This window comes from Protomyctophum parallelum, assembly GCF_964188405.1.
Source record: "Protomyctophum parallelum genome assembly, chromosome: 23".
Classification (NCBI taxonomy): domain Eukaryota; kingdom Metazoa; phylum Chordata; class Actinopteri; order Myctophiformes; family Myctophidae; genus Protomyctophum; species Protomyctophum parallelum.
In genome coordinates, this window is record NC_139715.1 from 13,643,133 (window position 1) to 13,659,132 (window position 16,000).

The following is a 16,000-nucleotide window of genomic DNA, read 5'->3' on the forward strand; positions in this document are numbered from 1 at the left end:
GACTAAATATACTGACAATTTGGTCAACAAATAAAAACTAGATGTTAAATAGGGACTACTGGACAAGATAAAAAGTAATTTTACAATATTGGCTGCAAGTGATCGGCTATTTTCAGCAAGTGTAAAATTGGTCATTACGACGGCATCAAGGCCTGCCAAAATACATTTTAGTCGACTAAATCAACTGTAGATTTAGTTGACTAAAATCTTATGATATTTAGTCGACTAAAACTAGACTAACACTAAATCATTCCAGGTGACTAAAATGTGACTTAAACTATATGAAAACTATTCAAAAGACTATGACTAAAATCAAATTTTGCTGCCAAAAACAACACTGCTACATATAGTCCGGCAGCCGACAGGCTTCTTTTGTTTAATGTGGGAAATTTGGTATATCGTTTTTTTATTGGCCTAAAATATTGTAGATACATATATTCATGAATCCACTTGCTGACCGGCTGTCGGGATTGAGCAATTTGTTTTATAGGGGTTTCTTGTGACCCTACCATTAACATCCTATGGTAGGCAAAAATGTCAAACTTGAGGGGGTTTTCATGATTCTGAATACATTCCAGAAGGAATGCTCCTCCTTCCATAATTGCCTTATTGGCCCTGCACCCACTGTCGAGGTGCGTGTAAACAGGTATGCTCTGAATACATTCCAAGCATTCGTTTTGTACAAAAAACAGCCCAAGGAATGTTTTTTTTATGCAAAACTAATGCTTGGAATGTAGTTTGACATGTCACGTGCTACTTAAAGCATAAGGAAAGTTTGACATTTTTGCCTGCCATATAGGATGTTAATGGTAGGGTCACGAAAACCCCCTAGAAAACATGATACCAATACCGACAGCCGGTCAGCAAATTAATTCATATGTATAGCCTATATAGACAATATTTTAGGCCAATAAAAAAGACTATACCAAATTTCCCACCCGTCCACCCCGGCTGCCGGACTAGCAGTCTTTGCAGACATCTTAAACCTCTCACTTCACAAAGTTCTTCAGGGTGAAGTATTGAGAATGTATTAAGAAGATTCAGCAGAGAAACAATATACAGAGAGTGAGGAACAGGCCTCCTTGCCTGTTCCAGCAGCCCCTCCGGGCGCAAGCCTCCCCAACCAGCTGCATTCTCAGACTATACTCTTGTAATGTCCATATACGGATCTGCGCTAAACATAAGGGCGACACACAAATAAGTATACCTTTGCTGACAGCATGGAGGAGTCAAGTCAGCTGTTAGATTGACAGCTGCATGAATTAGACTGAGCACATTGGTGAGCAAAGAGACTATATGGAGTAAACATTACTCTAATAGACCCCCAGGTGTGGTTATTTATAACATTAAAATATGTCTTCCCTGTGTATTTGGGGTTTCTTCCTGAAATACACCACTTTAGTGACACACTAAAATCATCCCCACCCCTAACCCCACCCCCATTATCATAACAGATGTGGGCGCAGCTTCAGTTCAGGTAGGTGGTGATAAGGTGACAAACAGGTATACTTCATGAACTGCTGGGTGTGGCCACATTTTTTTCTTTTTTTTTTTAACACTTTCTGTACACCTTTTTGATAAAATCTTCCTCCTAGTATAATCATTATACCTTATATCAACACAACTGGCAAATCAACACACATCAACTGATGACACTGTCACACTAGTGCTTCATAAGGCCCTCTTTCACCTGGAAAATCTTGAGAGGAACCCTAACATCTATGTAAGGATAATTAGGATATACTGTGCTCTTCATTCCTTTCCATCAGCAACTGTAAACTGGTCATCAAGCTAGACCAACAATACATATCCTACACCTACACTCTCTCTTCACCAGTGACTGTATCTCCCACCACAGTTCCAACACTCTAGTCAAGTGTGCAGATGACCAACAATGACGAGATGTTCATACAGAGATGAAGTCAGTGACTCAGTGCGCTAGCTGTATGACACCACCTGTTTGAGACATTAGGTCTAGGACCAACAGGATGCCAAACAGGCTACTGTAATGGAGGCCTTGTAAGGTGGAAGAACCAGAAAACCTTTCCTATGTGAAATTCATCGAAGAATGGGGTACTACTGTGGCCTGACTGCTTATCAGGTCACAAGAACAAGAAGACGGCCAGCATCACACAGATGCCATTCTATAGATACAATCTTTGGCACTCAATCTCTAAATCTGAAATGTTTACTTCCTACTCCGTTACATAACTCCGATAACAGGTATTTGACAGTAGCCAAATATCTTTGCATAAAGTAATGAATGTGAAATTATGTTATGTGTTGCTTCAATAAATACATGTAAAAAAAGAAAAAAACACCCGTGTGAAGTGATCAGGCACTCTTATCATACATCATCTCATTCCAGCAAATCACAATTTGCATGCTCACTTTTGTCTTCAATGTTTTTGTTTTCAAACATTAAAAACTGGCCATTCATTGTCAATGGCATTCAATGTCAATGTGCATGTGCGTGTGTGTGTTTGCACAAACACTCAAAACTGGATATGGGAGTCTTAGTCGTGGACCCCCATCTGAAAATATTTGGTGACAGGGACCCCACATAAGGTTTTGGTTGTTAAAAATGTTTAGAAAATATTTTCCCATTTCTGTCTAGATTTCACTTGTCACATCACAAGTCTGCCAGTTCTGGGTACAATTTAGCGAGCCTAGCTTTGCTGTAATGAGCCCAATGTAGTACTTTAAACTGGATTATAGAGGGTCTTGCACAGGAAGAAGAGGCTTTGATGGCATTGAGTGCCTCTGCCCAATATTGGTCGGATTTGATGACCACTGAGGGTCCCCGGACACCACTTTGAAAACCACAGTGTTATCTGATAATTAGCTGGTTAAAAATGAAATCCAAACGGATTCCCCCAACAGTATACTTGAAAAACCTGTTTGCCAAACTAGTTTTTTAACCTGAAGAAATACTTTCGGTCAAGAGGTGATGTAAGGAAGAGGCGGATCTGCTGAACGGCCTGAGCCTAATAAAAGAGAGGAGCTGATCTTCCACAGGGACAACTTAAGGTGACAACAGGTGTTTTGTGAAGGTAAGAATTTATTTTCATTCGTTTTTTGGCCTGGGCTCTGGGGGTCGTTTTTTCCCATTAATTGTAGGCTAAGTTAATGTGCTATACCTACCTGTATATAGCTGCACCATGGGTAATTCTTTTGACAATTTGATTGAAAAAAAAGTTACTACATGTCAACATATTGAGGGATAGCCTATTAAAGCATAATATGGTCAATGGGATAACGTTGGGGGAAGCAATGCTGTTCTTGCAATTAAGGAAAGAAAGTGCAGACAACTGAATCACTTGACTGCTGATCTGTTGATCATTTCATTTCACAATTGTTCTTTTGCATTTGATTTGAGTGACGTGAATTGCTGACACTCACCTCTTTCTGTCCGTTTTCTTATTTAGATGAAGTGGATTATTGTGTCTGTTGCTTGCGCTCTCTTGCTCACATTGGCTGTAGGCAAGGCAGAAGCAGACCCATGGTATACAAACAGAGCTTCGACCTCAGTCGGTAGGTTAAGTGTTTGGTTTGATTTTGAATTAATTTTTTCGTATATTATGCATATGTAGGCTATAATGAATATTTTGTTTTTGTAATTTTCTCCCGCAGCTTGGTGTTACCATCTTCCAGATTGCAGTAAGTCAATTGCGCATAATATTCCTCTAAATACCTAAGCACTATCAGTGGTTCTCAAACTTCTCAAACTCTCAAGGAAGGAGAACCCAAACAGGGGTCGATCATCATCACCTCGTGATGGACATTTTTGTCAAAATTAAATTTTTGCTACAGACATATCAGGCCTATCTGGTCAATAATTACCAGAAACATTTGTGCCATTGTGCTACATTTTACAAATTATGGTCTAGAATTGTGTGTGTGTGTGTGTGTGTGTGTGTGTGTGTGTGTATGTGTATGTGTGTGTGTGTGTGATGTGTGTGTGTGTGTGTGTGTGTGTGTGTGTGTGTGTGTTTTCACGTGTACATGTTGAGGACCCCTGCTAAATCAATATGTAAATCCTGATATATTTGAAGTAGTTATACAATGAACACCTATGCTATGCTATGCTGCTTGATTAATATAAACTCTTGTGTTTGTGCTCTTTTAGAGGATACGACTTGGCCGACCATTTCTCCGAATTATTGTAACGGTTCCAGGCAATCTCCGATTGACATTGTCTCGGCATCAGCCACCAGTGACTCCAAATTGGGAGCCTTCACGTTTAACAACTATGGCAGCAAATCATCAATGACAAACGCCTCCAACACTGGCAAAACACGTGAGTCGCAGCTTTAGAGACCTTTCCGTTGCTTTCGGGCAGAAACCTTACATTTTTGTGTGTTTTGAATAGTGTCTGTCCAACCACAGAATTAAACTGCATACAAGATGTTAATACATTTCCTTCCCCCCCACCCCCGAAAACACACACACACACACACACACACACACACACACACACACACACACACACACACACACACACACACACACACACACACACACACACACACACACCAGTCAAAGTAGGACTTACTACTGGGGTCAGTATTTCAGGAGGTGATCTAGCGGAGGCCTACGACAGCCTGCAGTTCCACTTGCATTGGGGCAACGGCTCTTTAGTCGGCGGCTCAGAGCACACGGTGGACGGCAAGCGCTACCCCATGGAGGTATGGACATTTTCAACAATTTTGTATCTATTCATGTATTATTTACAAATTAAATTAAGCTATTGTGCTGTCCGGGTAACGGGAATATAATTGTTCTCGAAATAATGTTCATAATTTTCCTCCCTATAGTTGCACATTGTCAATAGGAAGGCCTCATTTAACGGGGATACAGCGCAAGCTCTCCAAAACTCCACTGGGTTTGCTGCTCTTGGATTCTTCATAGAGGTAAAGAAGGAGATTCACATTAACATCAGATGCTAATAAATGGGACCTGACACGTGTGGATAATAATACAGAGTTTACTGCACTTTGACAGGTAATGTCAGGCAACGAAACTGCTTCACCTGCAAGCTGGAAGACCTTCACCTCCTACTTGGCCAACATCACACAGAAAGGTAAGCATTCGTTCTTCATCATTTCCCTTCAAATTTGACCTTTTATGAATTCAGTGAAGAATCAGCTGCAGTTCCTTCACAAGTCCATGTGCATTTTGTCTACAGACCAGAGTGTAGAAATTGCTGCCGGCGTTTCCCTGGATGATCTGTTGAGTGGAGTGGATCGTACCAAGTACTACCGCTACCTCGGCTCGTTGACGACACCTTCGTGTAACGAAGCTGTGGTTTGGACCGTGTTCAAGGATTCAATCAAAGTCAGCAAAGATCTGGTGAGTTTGATTTGACATGAATCCATGTATGCAACCGTTTTGAAATCATGACTTAATGTTACAGCTCTGGTAGGAGGTTCTGTATTTCAATTTTCCCTCAAATAATGGGTCAGGGAGCCATCTAAGGAGCAGTGGAAAGAAGCAGATCGATCTACAATGTGATACATTGTGATCTTAGATTTTCACTATAGATTGGGTATACCGGGGAGACCTCTTTTGGGTCACGGGATCAATGCGTAATTGCGTATGCATGGGAACCACCGCCGTAGTTGATGAACTGATGTCTCCTCTGCAGATCGACCTCTTCAGCACCACTCTGCATATTGGCGACTCCACCTCGGTGCTGATGACCAACGTCTTCAGAGGCACTCAGCCGGCCCAGCCAGTGACAACCCAGGCCACAAGTGGATCATCCACAACGTGTTTCTCTCTAGTCCTCATGGCTCTTTGCCTATTGATCAGGAGTGTTTAGAGTTATTAGGCGTGCTAACCTCGTCATCATGGGCTCGCTCCAGTTCTCTACAGCCGCATCTAACTACTTCCACATTCTTTGTGCTAGAAATCGAGTTCAAAACAGCTTTATTCAGTTATTTATGCTTGTATTTTTCTTTTTACACATTTATCTTTCGTAAAGGTTTTTGCATGAGATGTCAGATCTGTGGTGCTATCTGTGGTCTGTCTGTTTGAACGCATTCAAACCGCTTCCTTGGCCAGTGAATACGTCACTATACATCATCACGGCGCTGGGGCAATGGTCCATTGTTGTCTTCAGCTTTAATACATTTTCTATATTGTATTAATACGTATAATGTGAAGGAAAACGATTGTCTGTTATAGTTATTATTATCATGATGTTATTATTTGGCCTTATTAGTTGTATTAGTTTATTAGATTATTATTTGTGGGCACTAAGGGCACGCCTCCCCTGGCCTAATTACATTTGATTGTCAGAAAGGGCATGGGCCTGGATGATTGGGAATGGGCCTGCACCTGTTTTTTACCAGTGCGCCATGAGAACAATGCCATGCCATGAGAGAACTGAGAATATGTTTGTATATGCAATTTGTTTTGGATCAGTAAATATAATAAAAATTAACTTAAAATTGTGGACAATGTGAAAATTAAATTCCCACTAACTTTGGAAGCCGATTTCGGCCCGAACAATACGCATCAAAATTCTGCCGGTGGTGTTTTAATCGGATAAGTCCGGAGATCATGTTTGCCGATTTCTGTGAGATTTGGACAAAATCTGTATAGGAGGTGCAAAAAGTGTCTTTTGAAAAAAAATAAAAAAAAATAATTAAATAAGTATTTGACATATAGCCAAATGATTTTGCATGAAGAATGAATGAGACACACAGCTAGAAGGTGCTGAGTTCGATTCCCGCTGGGGACGCTGTGGGCGTGCTCGCTCCTCCGCGTCACCAATGCCCATACCCGAGGCGGGGTTGGCAAAAGGGCCTTTCTGTGTGGAGTTTGCGTGTTCTCCCCGTGTCCCCTAGGGTAGGTACCCTCACAAAAAGCCCATAAGCCGTTTTGCGGATACCGCCATCTTGAATCTATTGAGATGCATTATGGGTTGGCGCAAAGCAGCGTGGGATAAAAAGGGACCAGGAAGTGTATAGCGACTCTAGCCCATTATACAGTACAGTTCTCTGTGATTTCCAATTAGAAAAGTAGTTTTTCATAAACATAACAATGGGTGGAACAGATCGATGTGCTGTTTACATGTGTAACAATGTGCTTCGGGGAGAAGCAAACCACGCCTACTATATTTAGGAGACCATTTGTAGGCTTTGTGTACCATTTCGCGTCTAGTGGTTCCAATGAAGTTGGCCCATCTTCATACATAAACCATCTTTGGTGTAGGCTGCTTAGGTAGGCTGCCTATCTCCTCTATGGGATGTTATCCCTGGTTGTAATAGGTTGTTGCTGGAGACGAGGCAGCCAATGATCAATCAGAAGTACTCGGCAGTATGGTTGCCAGTGGTGGCAACTGTCGCGACAGAAATAAGTGAACCAACCTCCAAAAACCAGGCAAGCAACTGTGAGGGCCAAATCAAGGCAAGTTTGGCTGGAAATAAGTGGCCTTGGCAACCCGCTTCTTCTCGCAGAGTAACGGTGTCAGTCTGGTCGTGTAGTTTTCACAGTCAGTGTATGACAGTGTATGGCACAGTAAAGTGCCGCGGTACATAGGTTGAGAAACACTGCACTAGTGCTTCATAAGGCCCTCTTTCACCTGGAAAATCTTGAGAGGAACCCTAACATCTATGTAAGGATATACTGTGCTCTGCATTCCTTTCCATCAGCAACTGTAAACTGGTCATCAAGCTAGACCAACAATACATATCCTACACCTACACTCTCTCTTCACCAGTGACTGTATCTCCCAGCACAGTTCAAACACTCTAGTCAAGTGTGCAGATGACCAACAATGACGAGATGTTCATACAGAGATGAAGTCAGTGACTCAGTGCGCTAGCTGTATGACACCACCTGTTTGAGACATTTGGGTAGATTTTGAAGGTGCGTTTTACCAATGGAAATACATAAATTGGCCTCGCTCTGCGCACATTCGTATTATGAAAGGCATATCGGCCCGTGTTGAACGCACTGGCCCGTGTTGAACGCACACACATTATGGCTTACCGCGTTGCTGAATATTTTAGCATTGTGGGAGTGTCCATATGTTAATTATTTTCGCTTTGCGCAATTTGCTATTAAGCCCCTTGACCTAAAGACACTCAGCGCATAACGATTAGACGTGGGTCTGACCACCTCATAAACGCAAAAAGCACTGTTTGATTTGACACTTGAGCGGCTCTGAGAGGCTGCTAGAGTGTTGCCATGTCTGTTTATTATAAGCGGCTTATTTTTCTGTAAAGTTGCTTTCTGTGTTGTTGCTTTTCTTGTTTCTAAAGTGGTTATTTGGGCTTTTCTCCTAATGTTGTTTAATCCAGTGATCCTCACACAGCACATTCCGATGTCAATGATCCCCAGATGAATGCATTTGCCCAACTAAGGACAGCTAATCCAAAAATTAAATAAAAAGATTACTTTTGAAAATAGCAGATCTATACCAGCTCACAATGCATCACATTCATTCATTAAAACTATGAACTCTGACTGCAGGGGGATATATAATGATCATTATAACAATGTGCAAGAACATATTTAAAAAGAAGGAAGAACTTTATATTTGTGGACAATCAAAATATGTTTTTTTATTTTCAAATTAATCTGGATATGGCAGACTCACTATTTAGAAAATAAAAACATGGCACTTCATTTAAAATAGGTTACAGACCCCTGTTATATGCGCTTATTTTTATAGACCTATTTACTTGTTTCTATGAGACATGGCAGTTTTGCGTCTTTTTAAAAAAAATGTTGAGATTAGAAACGGCCATAATTCTTTCATTTCTCAACCTTAAAAATAAATAAAAACATCTCCATAATCCGTGGGAAATGTGCTTTCATATGCTGTATCACACCCGATTCAAGTCTTCTTCAATAAAATGCTACGAGCGAACTCAGCGAAGACCATACCATCGGGGCCACAGCATTACGCAGCACGCATTCAACTCATTCCTTCGTCGTGACTTGAATGAAATAAAATATAATAAACGTTATTTTACTGGTGTTTTTCAATAGAAACAAATAAAGAGCGTGTGTAGGCTACTGTGTGCAAGTGCAACAGTGCATATACATGCATGCACTAGGCTATATTTCTTCCGTGTCGGGATGGTGATTGAGCTCTTCAAGTTCACAGCCCGTTTGGTCTTTCATAAAAAAACGTTGATATTAGCCTATAAACACTCATGGTTCTCTCATTTCTCAACCGTTTTATTAAATGTAAAAATCTCCATATTCCTTAGGAATCTTGCTTTCATTCGCTGTATGGTACATGGTTCTATCGTTATCGAATTAATTAATTACGCATGGATTGCATGGCCAATTTGCCAATATGCTGCTATCTACTCGCAATTCCATTCCGATCTGAAAGGTGGGTCTGTTCTTTTGAGGCATAAAGGTGACAACATGCAGTGCAATAGGAATAATTAACCCAAATGTGACAAAGGCATGTCATGTCTTCTATGGTGCCAGCCTGAAGAAATGTCATACCACGATCCCCAAAGTGCGCATTCCGTATGTGACATCAGCTGACTGGTAAAGAGAATAGTACGGACATGTTGATTGGGTACGTCTCAAACACGCCTTAAACACACCCATGACTAATTCAAGGCCGTTTTGCGCACTCCGCGGGGTGTCAAAAGCGCTTCTTAACATGCCCAAAATTGCAATATGACATACTACACGCCCCCAGATCATAATACTGTAATTAGATTAGTAATATAGAAGTAAGTAAAATAGAAGTCCTAAATCGACCCCATTAGGTCTAGGACCAACAGGATGCCAAACAGGCTACTGTAATGGAGGCCTTGTAAGGTGGAAGAACCAGAAAACCTTTCCTATGTGAAATTCATCGAAGAATGGTGTACTACTGTGGCCTGACTGCTTGTCAGGTCACAAGAACAAGAAGACGGCCAGCATCACACAGATGCCATTCTATAATCCCAATCCAATCCCAATCCCTGCTAAATACACTTGCCCCCCTCAAAACCCGGAACACCTCATTTCGCCACTCTGCCCCCTGGTTCTCCCCCCACCTGCGCCAGCTGAAGGCCAAAGGCCGTCAGCTTGAGCGATTGTACACCAAAACCGGCCTCACTGTACACAAACAAATGCACCATGCCCACATCCTCCAATATAAAAATGCCATCTCCTCAGCCAAAACCCAATATTTTGCAGACAAAATCACTGCCGGTGCCGGGAACACCCGGGCTCTGTTTTCGGTGGTTAACAACTCCCTCCGCCCCCCTGATTCCCTCCCCCCACACTTCTACTCCACAGACCACTGCAACGCCATAATGTCATTCTTCAACGCCAAAATATCCACCATTCACCATCAACTAGCCCCCCTCACGTCCGGTTGTCCTCCTCCCTCTGTTCCTAATCCCCCAGTCTCTGCACCTCTCTCCTGTTTGCAACTCCCCTCTCCCTCAGACCTATCCAAACTCATCCGGACTTCCAAACCTACGACCTGCCAACTTGACCCCCTGCCATCCCCCCTCGTTATAGCCTCCCTTCCCTCTTTACTCCCTCTGATAACAGCCATTATTCACTCCTCTCTCACATCTGGTTCCATCCCATCTCCACTGAAAACTGCCTCTGTTACATCCTTATTAAAGAAACCTGGTTTAGACCCCAACAACTTCAGTAATCTCCGCCCCATCTCCAACTTACCATTTTTAGCAAAAATCCTGGAAAAGGTTGTTGCAACTCAGTTACAGGCCCACCTCTCCAACAACAACCTATATGAACAGTTTCAGTCCGGTTTCCGCCCCCACCACAGTACAGAAACAGCCCTAATAAAAATCACCAACGACCTCCTGTTAGCAGCCGACTCTGGACAGTTATCTATTCTCATCCTTCTCGACATGACCGCAGCCTTTGACACCATCTCACACTCCATCCTCCTCGACCGTCTAGCCTCCATTGGCATATCCGACACACCCCTACACTGGTTCCACTCCTATCTCTCCGACCGTACTCAGTTCATTCAGCTAAAATCTTTCATATCCCACTCCACTCCCCTCTCCCCTGGTGTTCCACAGGGCTCTGTCCTTGGTCCCATATTATTCATAATATATCTCCTCCCACTTGGCTCAATATTCCGCAAACACAACATCAATTTCCACTGTTACGCGGACGACACCCAGCTCTATGTCTCCTCCACACCTACCTCCACCCTCCCACCACCCTCCCTCTGTGCCTGTCTTCACGAAATTAAAGACTGGTTCACCTCATCCCTCCTCAAACTAAATGGCAATAAAACCGAGTTAACCCTCATTGGCAATTTGGCACCAAATCCTCACTCACCAGGCAGCCCAGTTTTACACTCACCATAGACCAGTGGTTCTCAACCTGTGGTACGCGTACCACCGGTGGTACTTGAGCCCCCCCAGGTGGTACGCGGAAAATCTTCCCAAAAATGAAAAAAGGGCGGGCGGGTGAATAAATAATAAAAATAATAATAAAAACATAATAAAACTATTGAAATACTACTTTGAATGGAAATAACATTACCATAATATCACTCAAATTGAATTTAAAAAATGTTTTGTTGAACACTTTGTCAGCGTGGGAAGTCTGGGAACAGCGCATTTCCTGGCTGTTACTTTTAATGCGCCTGTACTGGTAGTAGCCACGATCAAAACAAACAAGGGGAGCTGGCGCCTGGCGGGATGTTAAACAGCACATATATATATATATAACTAACAGTCACAATGATGCAATCGTGGCTAAAAACGGGAACGCTAAGGAAGAGAAGAGAACAGGGGCATTTGAGCAGCGATCTACACGTGGACCAGGGCGAGCAGGAGCCTCAGGTATCAAGCACAGCGGCCCCGCGAGAGAACAGCAGGATTTGAGCAGCGTCACAGTGTGGATCTAGATGTGGATTTTGAGGTGGATCTGCACGTGAACCAGGGCGAGCAGGAGCCTCAGGTACCGGGCCCTGCGAGCCCCACAAGCGGCAGCAATGAAACCGGTCCCCGCTGCAGCAAAAAGAGCAAACCCACGAGGAAATATGCTATATATATGCGCTACATTATTTGGAGTGGGACAGAGGCAGACCCCATACCCCTGTGCGAAGAGACAAGCACAGCCGTCTCATGTGTATGTGTGAGTGTGTGTGTGTGTGTGTGTGTGTGTGTGTGTGTGTGTGCGCGCGCGCGCTTTCAGAAGACAGTCTTTGTTGGACCCAACGCGTGTGTGTCTGCTTTCAGAAGACTTTTTGGACCCTTGTTGTTGGACCCAAACAGTGAATACCCTGCTTTTTCAGCACTTTCTCCGTTATACATTGACACTAATATGCTGGCTACCTTTCAAATTGTTTGTATTTAGCATGGCCTTCAAAAATGGCAACAGGTTGTTGTAAAAAATAGTTAATAGTTCATGTTCAACTTCTCACTAGGCGTGTGTGTGTGTGTGTGTGTGTGTGTGTGTGTGTGGTTGGTTATTGTTTTCACTTGCTGTGTGTTTGCAGCACTAGTTATTGTTTTCACTGTGTGTGTGTGTGTGTGTGTGTGTGTGTGTGTGTGTGTGTGTGTGTGTGTGTGAGAGAATATGTGAAAAATGAAATGTAATCTTTGTATCAAGCCTGTATGGCTCCTCGTAACAGTTAAAGTGCCTGTTTTGTACAGCATGATTTTGGCTGATGTCTGTGAAAATTAATAAATATTCTTATTAGGAATACATTTGCCTCCTGTGTGAACTGTGCATATATATATATATATATATATATATATATATATATATATATATATATTCTTTTATAGTTATAATGGTGGTCATATTGTCATTATCATTTTGATAACAGTGTATATATAGGTAGGTACCCGAAATCCATCATAAACCCGCCAAAAAAGCATCAATAAACACTAATAACCGCGCGTGCGGGCACGTTTGGTGGTGGTGGTACTTGGAGTGACAAAAAAAAAAAGAGGTGGTACTAGGTGTAAAAAGGTTGAGAACCACTGCCATAGACTACTCCTCGGTTTCCCCTTCCCCCCAGGTCAAGAGTCTGGGTGTCGTCCTCGACAGCACCCTATCTTTTCATACCCACATCAATAACACCATCCGGTCAGCCTACTTTCACCTCCGCAACATCAACCGCCTCCGCCCTTCATTCACCCCCAACAACACTGCCATCCTAGTCCTTTCTCTGGTCATCTCCCGCCTCGATTACTGTAACTCCCTTCTCTTCGGTCTCCCCCACAAACTCCTCCATAAAATCCAACTGGTCCAGAACGCTGCAGCCCGCATCATCACCAAAACCCCTGCCATCTCCCACATCACCCCCGTTCTTCACCAACTCCACTGGCTACCCATCAAATACCGCATAGATTACAAGATCCTCCTCAACACATTCAATGCCATCCATAACCTCTCCCCCCCATACCTGTCTGATCTCATCCATATCAACACTCCCACCCGGTCACTCAGGTCTGCCTCTTCCACCAACCTCACTGTTCCCCCAGCTCATTTGTCCACCATGGGGGGTAGAGCTTTCAGCCGCTCTGCCCCTCGCCTCTGGAACAGCCTTCCCCCCGACATTCGAAACATGGACTCACTCCCCACCTTCAAATCCCACCTCAAAACTCACCTATTCAGACAAGCTTACTCCCACCTTGAGTAAAAGTCTGCTGCAGGCCTTTGTGTGTATTTTAAACTTGCTGTATTTTAAACTTGCTTTATTGTATTGTATTTGTTTTCTGTTTTGTTAGGCGACCTTGAGTGACCTGAAAGGCGCCATATAAATAAAATGTATTATTATTATTATTATAAATACAATCTTTGGCACTCAATCTCTAAATCTGAAATGTTTACTTCCTACTCTGCCTGTCTCCGTTACATAACTCCGATAACAGGTATTTGACAGTAGCCAAATATCTTTGCATAAAGTAATGAATGTGAAATTATGTTATGTGTTGCTTCAATAAATAAATGTAAAAAAAAAAGAAAAACACCTGTGTGAAGTGATCAGGCACTCGTATCATACATCATCTCATTCCAGCAAATCACAATTTGCATGCTCACTTTTGTCTTCAATGTTCAATTTAAAACTGGCCATTCATTGTCAATGGCATTCAATGTCAATGTGCGTGGATATGGGAGTTTTAGCCGTGGACCCCCATCTGAAAATATTTGGTGCCAGGGACCCCACATAAGGTTTTGGTTGTTAAAAATGTTTAGAAAATATTTTCCCATTTCTGTCTAGATTTCATTTGTCACATCACAAGTCTGCCAGTTCTGGGAACAATTTAGCGAGCCTAGCTTTGCTGTAATGAGCCCAATGTATTACTTTAAACTGGATTATAGAGGGTCTTGCACAGGAAGAAGAGGCTTTGATGGCATTGAGTGCCTCTGCCCAATATTGGTCGGATTTGATGACCACTGAGGGTCCCCGGACACCACTTTGAAAACCACAGTGTTATCTGATAAATAGCTGGTTAAAAATGAAATCCAAACGGATTCCCCCAACAGTATACTTGAAAAACCTGTTTGCCAAACTAGTTTTTTAACCTGAAGAAATACTTTCGGTCAAGAGGTGATGTAAAGAAGAGGCGTATCTGCTGAATGGCCTGAGCCTAATAAAAGAGAGGAGCTGATCTTCCACAGGGACAACTTAAGGTGACAACAGGTGTTTTGTGAAGGTAAGAATTTATTTTCATTCGTTTTTTGGCCTGGGCTCTGGGGGTCGTTTTTTTCCCATTCATTGTAGGCTAAGTTAATGTGCTATACCTACCTGTATATAGCTGCACCATGGGTAATTCTTTTGACAATTTGATTAAAAAAAAAGTTACTACATGTCAACATATTGAGGGATAGCCTATTAAAGCATAATATGGTCAATGGGATAACGTTGGGGGAAGCAATGCTGTTCTTGCAATTAAGGAAATAAAATGCACAGACAACTGAAACACTTGACTGCTGATCTGTTGATCATTTCATTTCACAATTGTTCTTTTGCATTTGATTTGAGTGACGTGAATTGCTGACACTCACCTCTTTCTGTCCGTTTTCTTATTTAGATGAAGTGGATTATTGTGTCTGTTGCTTGCGCTCTCTTGCTCACATTGGCTGTAGGCAAGGCAGAAGCAGACCCATGGTATACAAACAGAGCTTCGACCTCAGTCGGTAGGTTAAGTGTTTGGTTTGATTTTGAATTAATTTTTTCGTATATTATGCATATGTAGGCTATAATGAGTATTTTGTTTTTGTAATTTTCTCCCGCAGCTTGGTGTTACCATCTTCCAGATTGCAGTAAGTCAATTGCGCATAATATTCCTCTAAATACCTAAGCACTATCAGTGGTTCTCAAACTTCTCAAACTCTCAAGGAAGGAGAACCCAAACAGGGGTCGATCATCATCACCTCGTGATGGACATTTTTGTCAAAATTAAATTTTTGCTACAGACATATCAGGCCTATCTGGTCAATAATTACCAGAAACATTTGTGCCATTGTGCTACATTTTACAAATTATGGTCTAGAATTGTGTGTGTGTGTGTGTGTGTGTGTGTATGTGTGTGTGTGTGTGTGTGTGTGTGTGTATGTGTGTGTGTGTATGTGTGTGTGTGTGTGTGTGTGTTGTCACGTGTACATGTTGAGGACCCCTGCTAAATCAATATGTAAATCCTGATATATTTGAAGTAGTTATACAATGAACACCTATGCTATGCTATGCTGCTTGATTAATATAAACTCTTGTGTTTGTGCTCTTTTAGAGGATACGACTTGGCCGACCATTTCTCAGAATTATTGTAACGGTTCCAGGCAATCTCCGATTGACATTGTCTCGGCATCAGCCACCAGTGACTCCAAATTGGGAGCCTTCACGTTTCACAACTATGGCAGCAAATCATCAATGACAAACGCCTCCAACACTGGCAAAACACGTGAGTCGCAGCTTTAGAGACCTTTCCGTTGCTTTCGGGCAGCCAGAAACCTTAATTTTTTTTGTTTTGAATAGTGTCTGTCCAACCACAGAATTAAACTGCATACAAGATGTTAATACATT

At 42.3% G+C, this 16,000-nt stretch overlaps 1 protein-coding gene across 1 annotated transcript; it reads left to right on the top strand.

Moving 5' to 3' along the window:
* Window positions 1-3,161: 3,161 nt before the first annotated feature.
* On the top strand, window positions 3,162-13,615 carry LOC310853900 (uncharacterized protein; the record flags this gene model as incomplete). The annotated part of the gene is made up of 10 exons (XM_083758371.1): window positions 3,162-3,165; window positions 3,634-3,660; window positions 4,130-4,300; window positions 4,540-4,688; window positions 4,818-4,913; window positions 5,005-5,083; window positions 5,189-5,352; window positions 5,648-5,772; window positions 11,796-11,922; window positions 12,992-13,615. 10 exons carry the CDS (start codon window positions 3,162-3,164, stop codon window positions 13,613-13,615), a joined length of 1,566 nt encoding a protein of 521 aa, XP_083614497.1.
* Window positions 13,616-16,000: the final 2,385 nt, after the last annotated feature.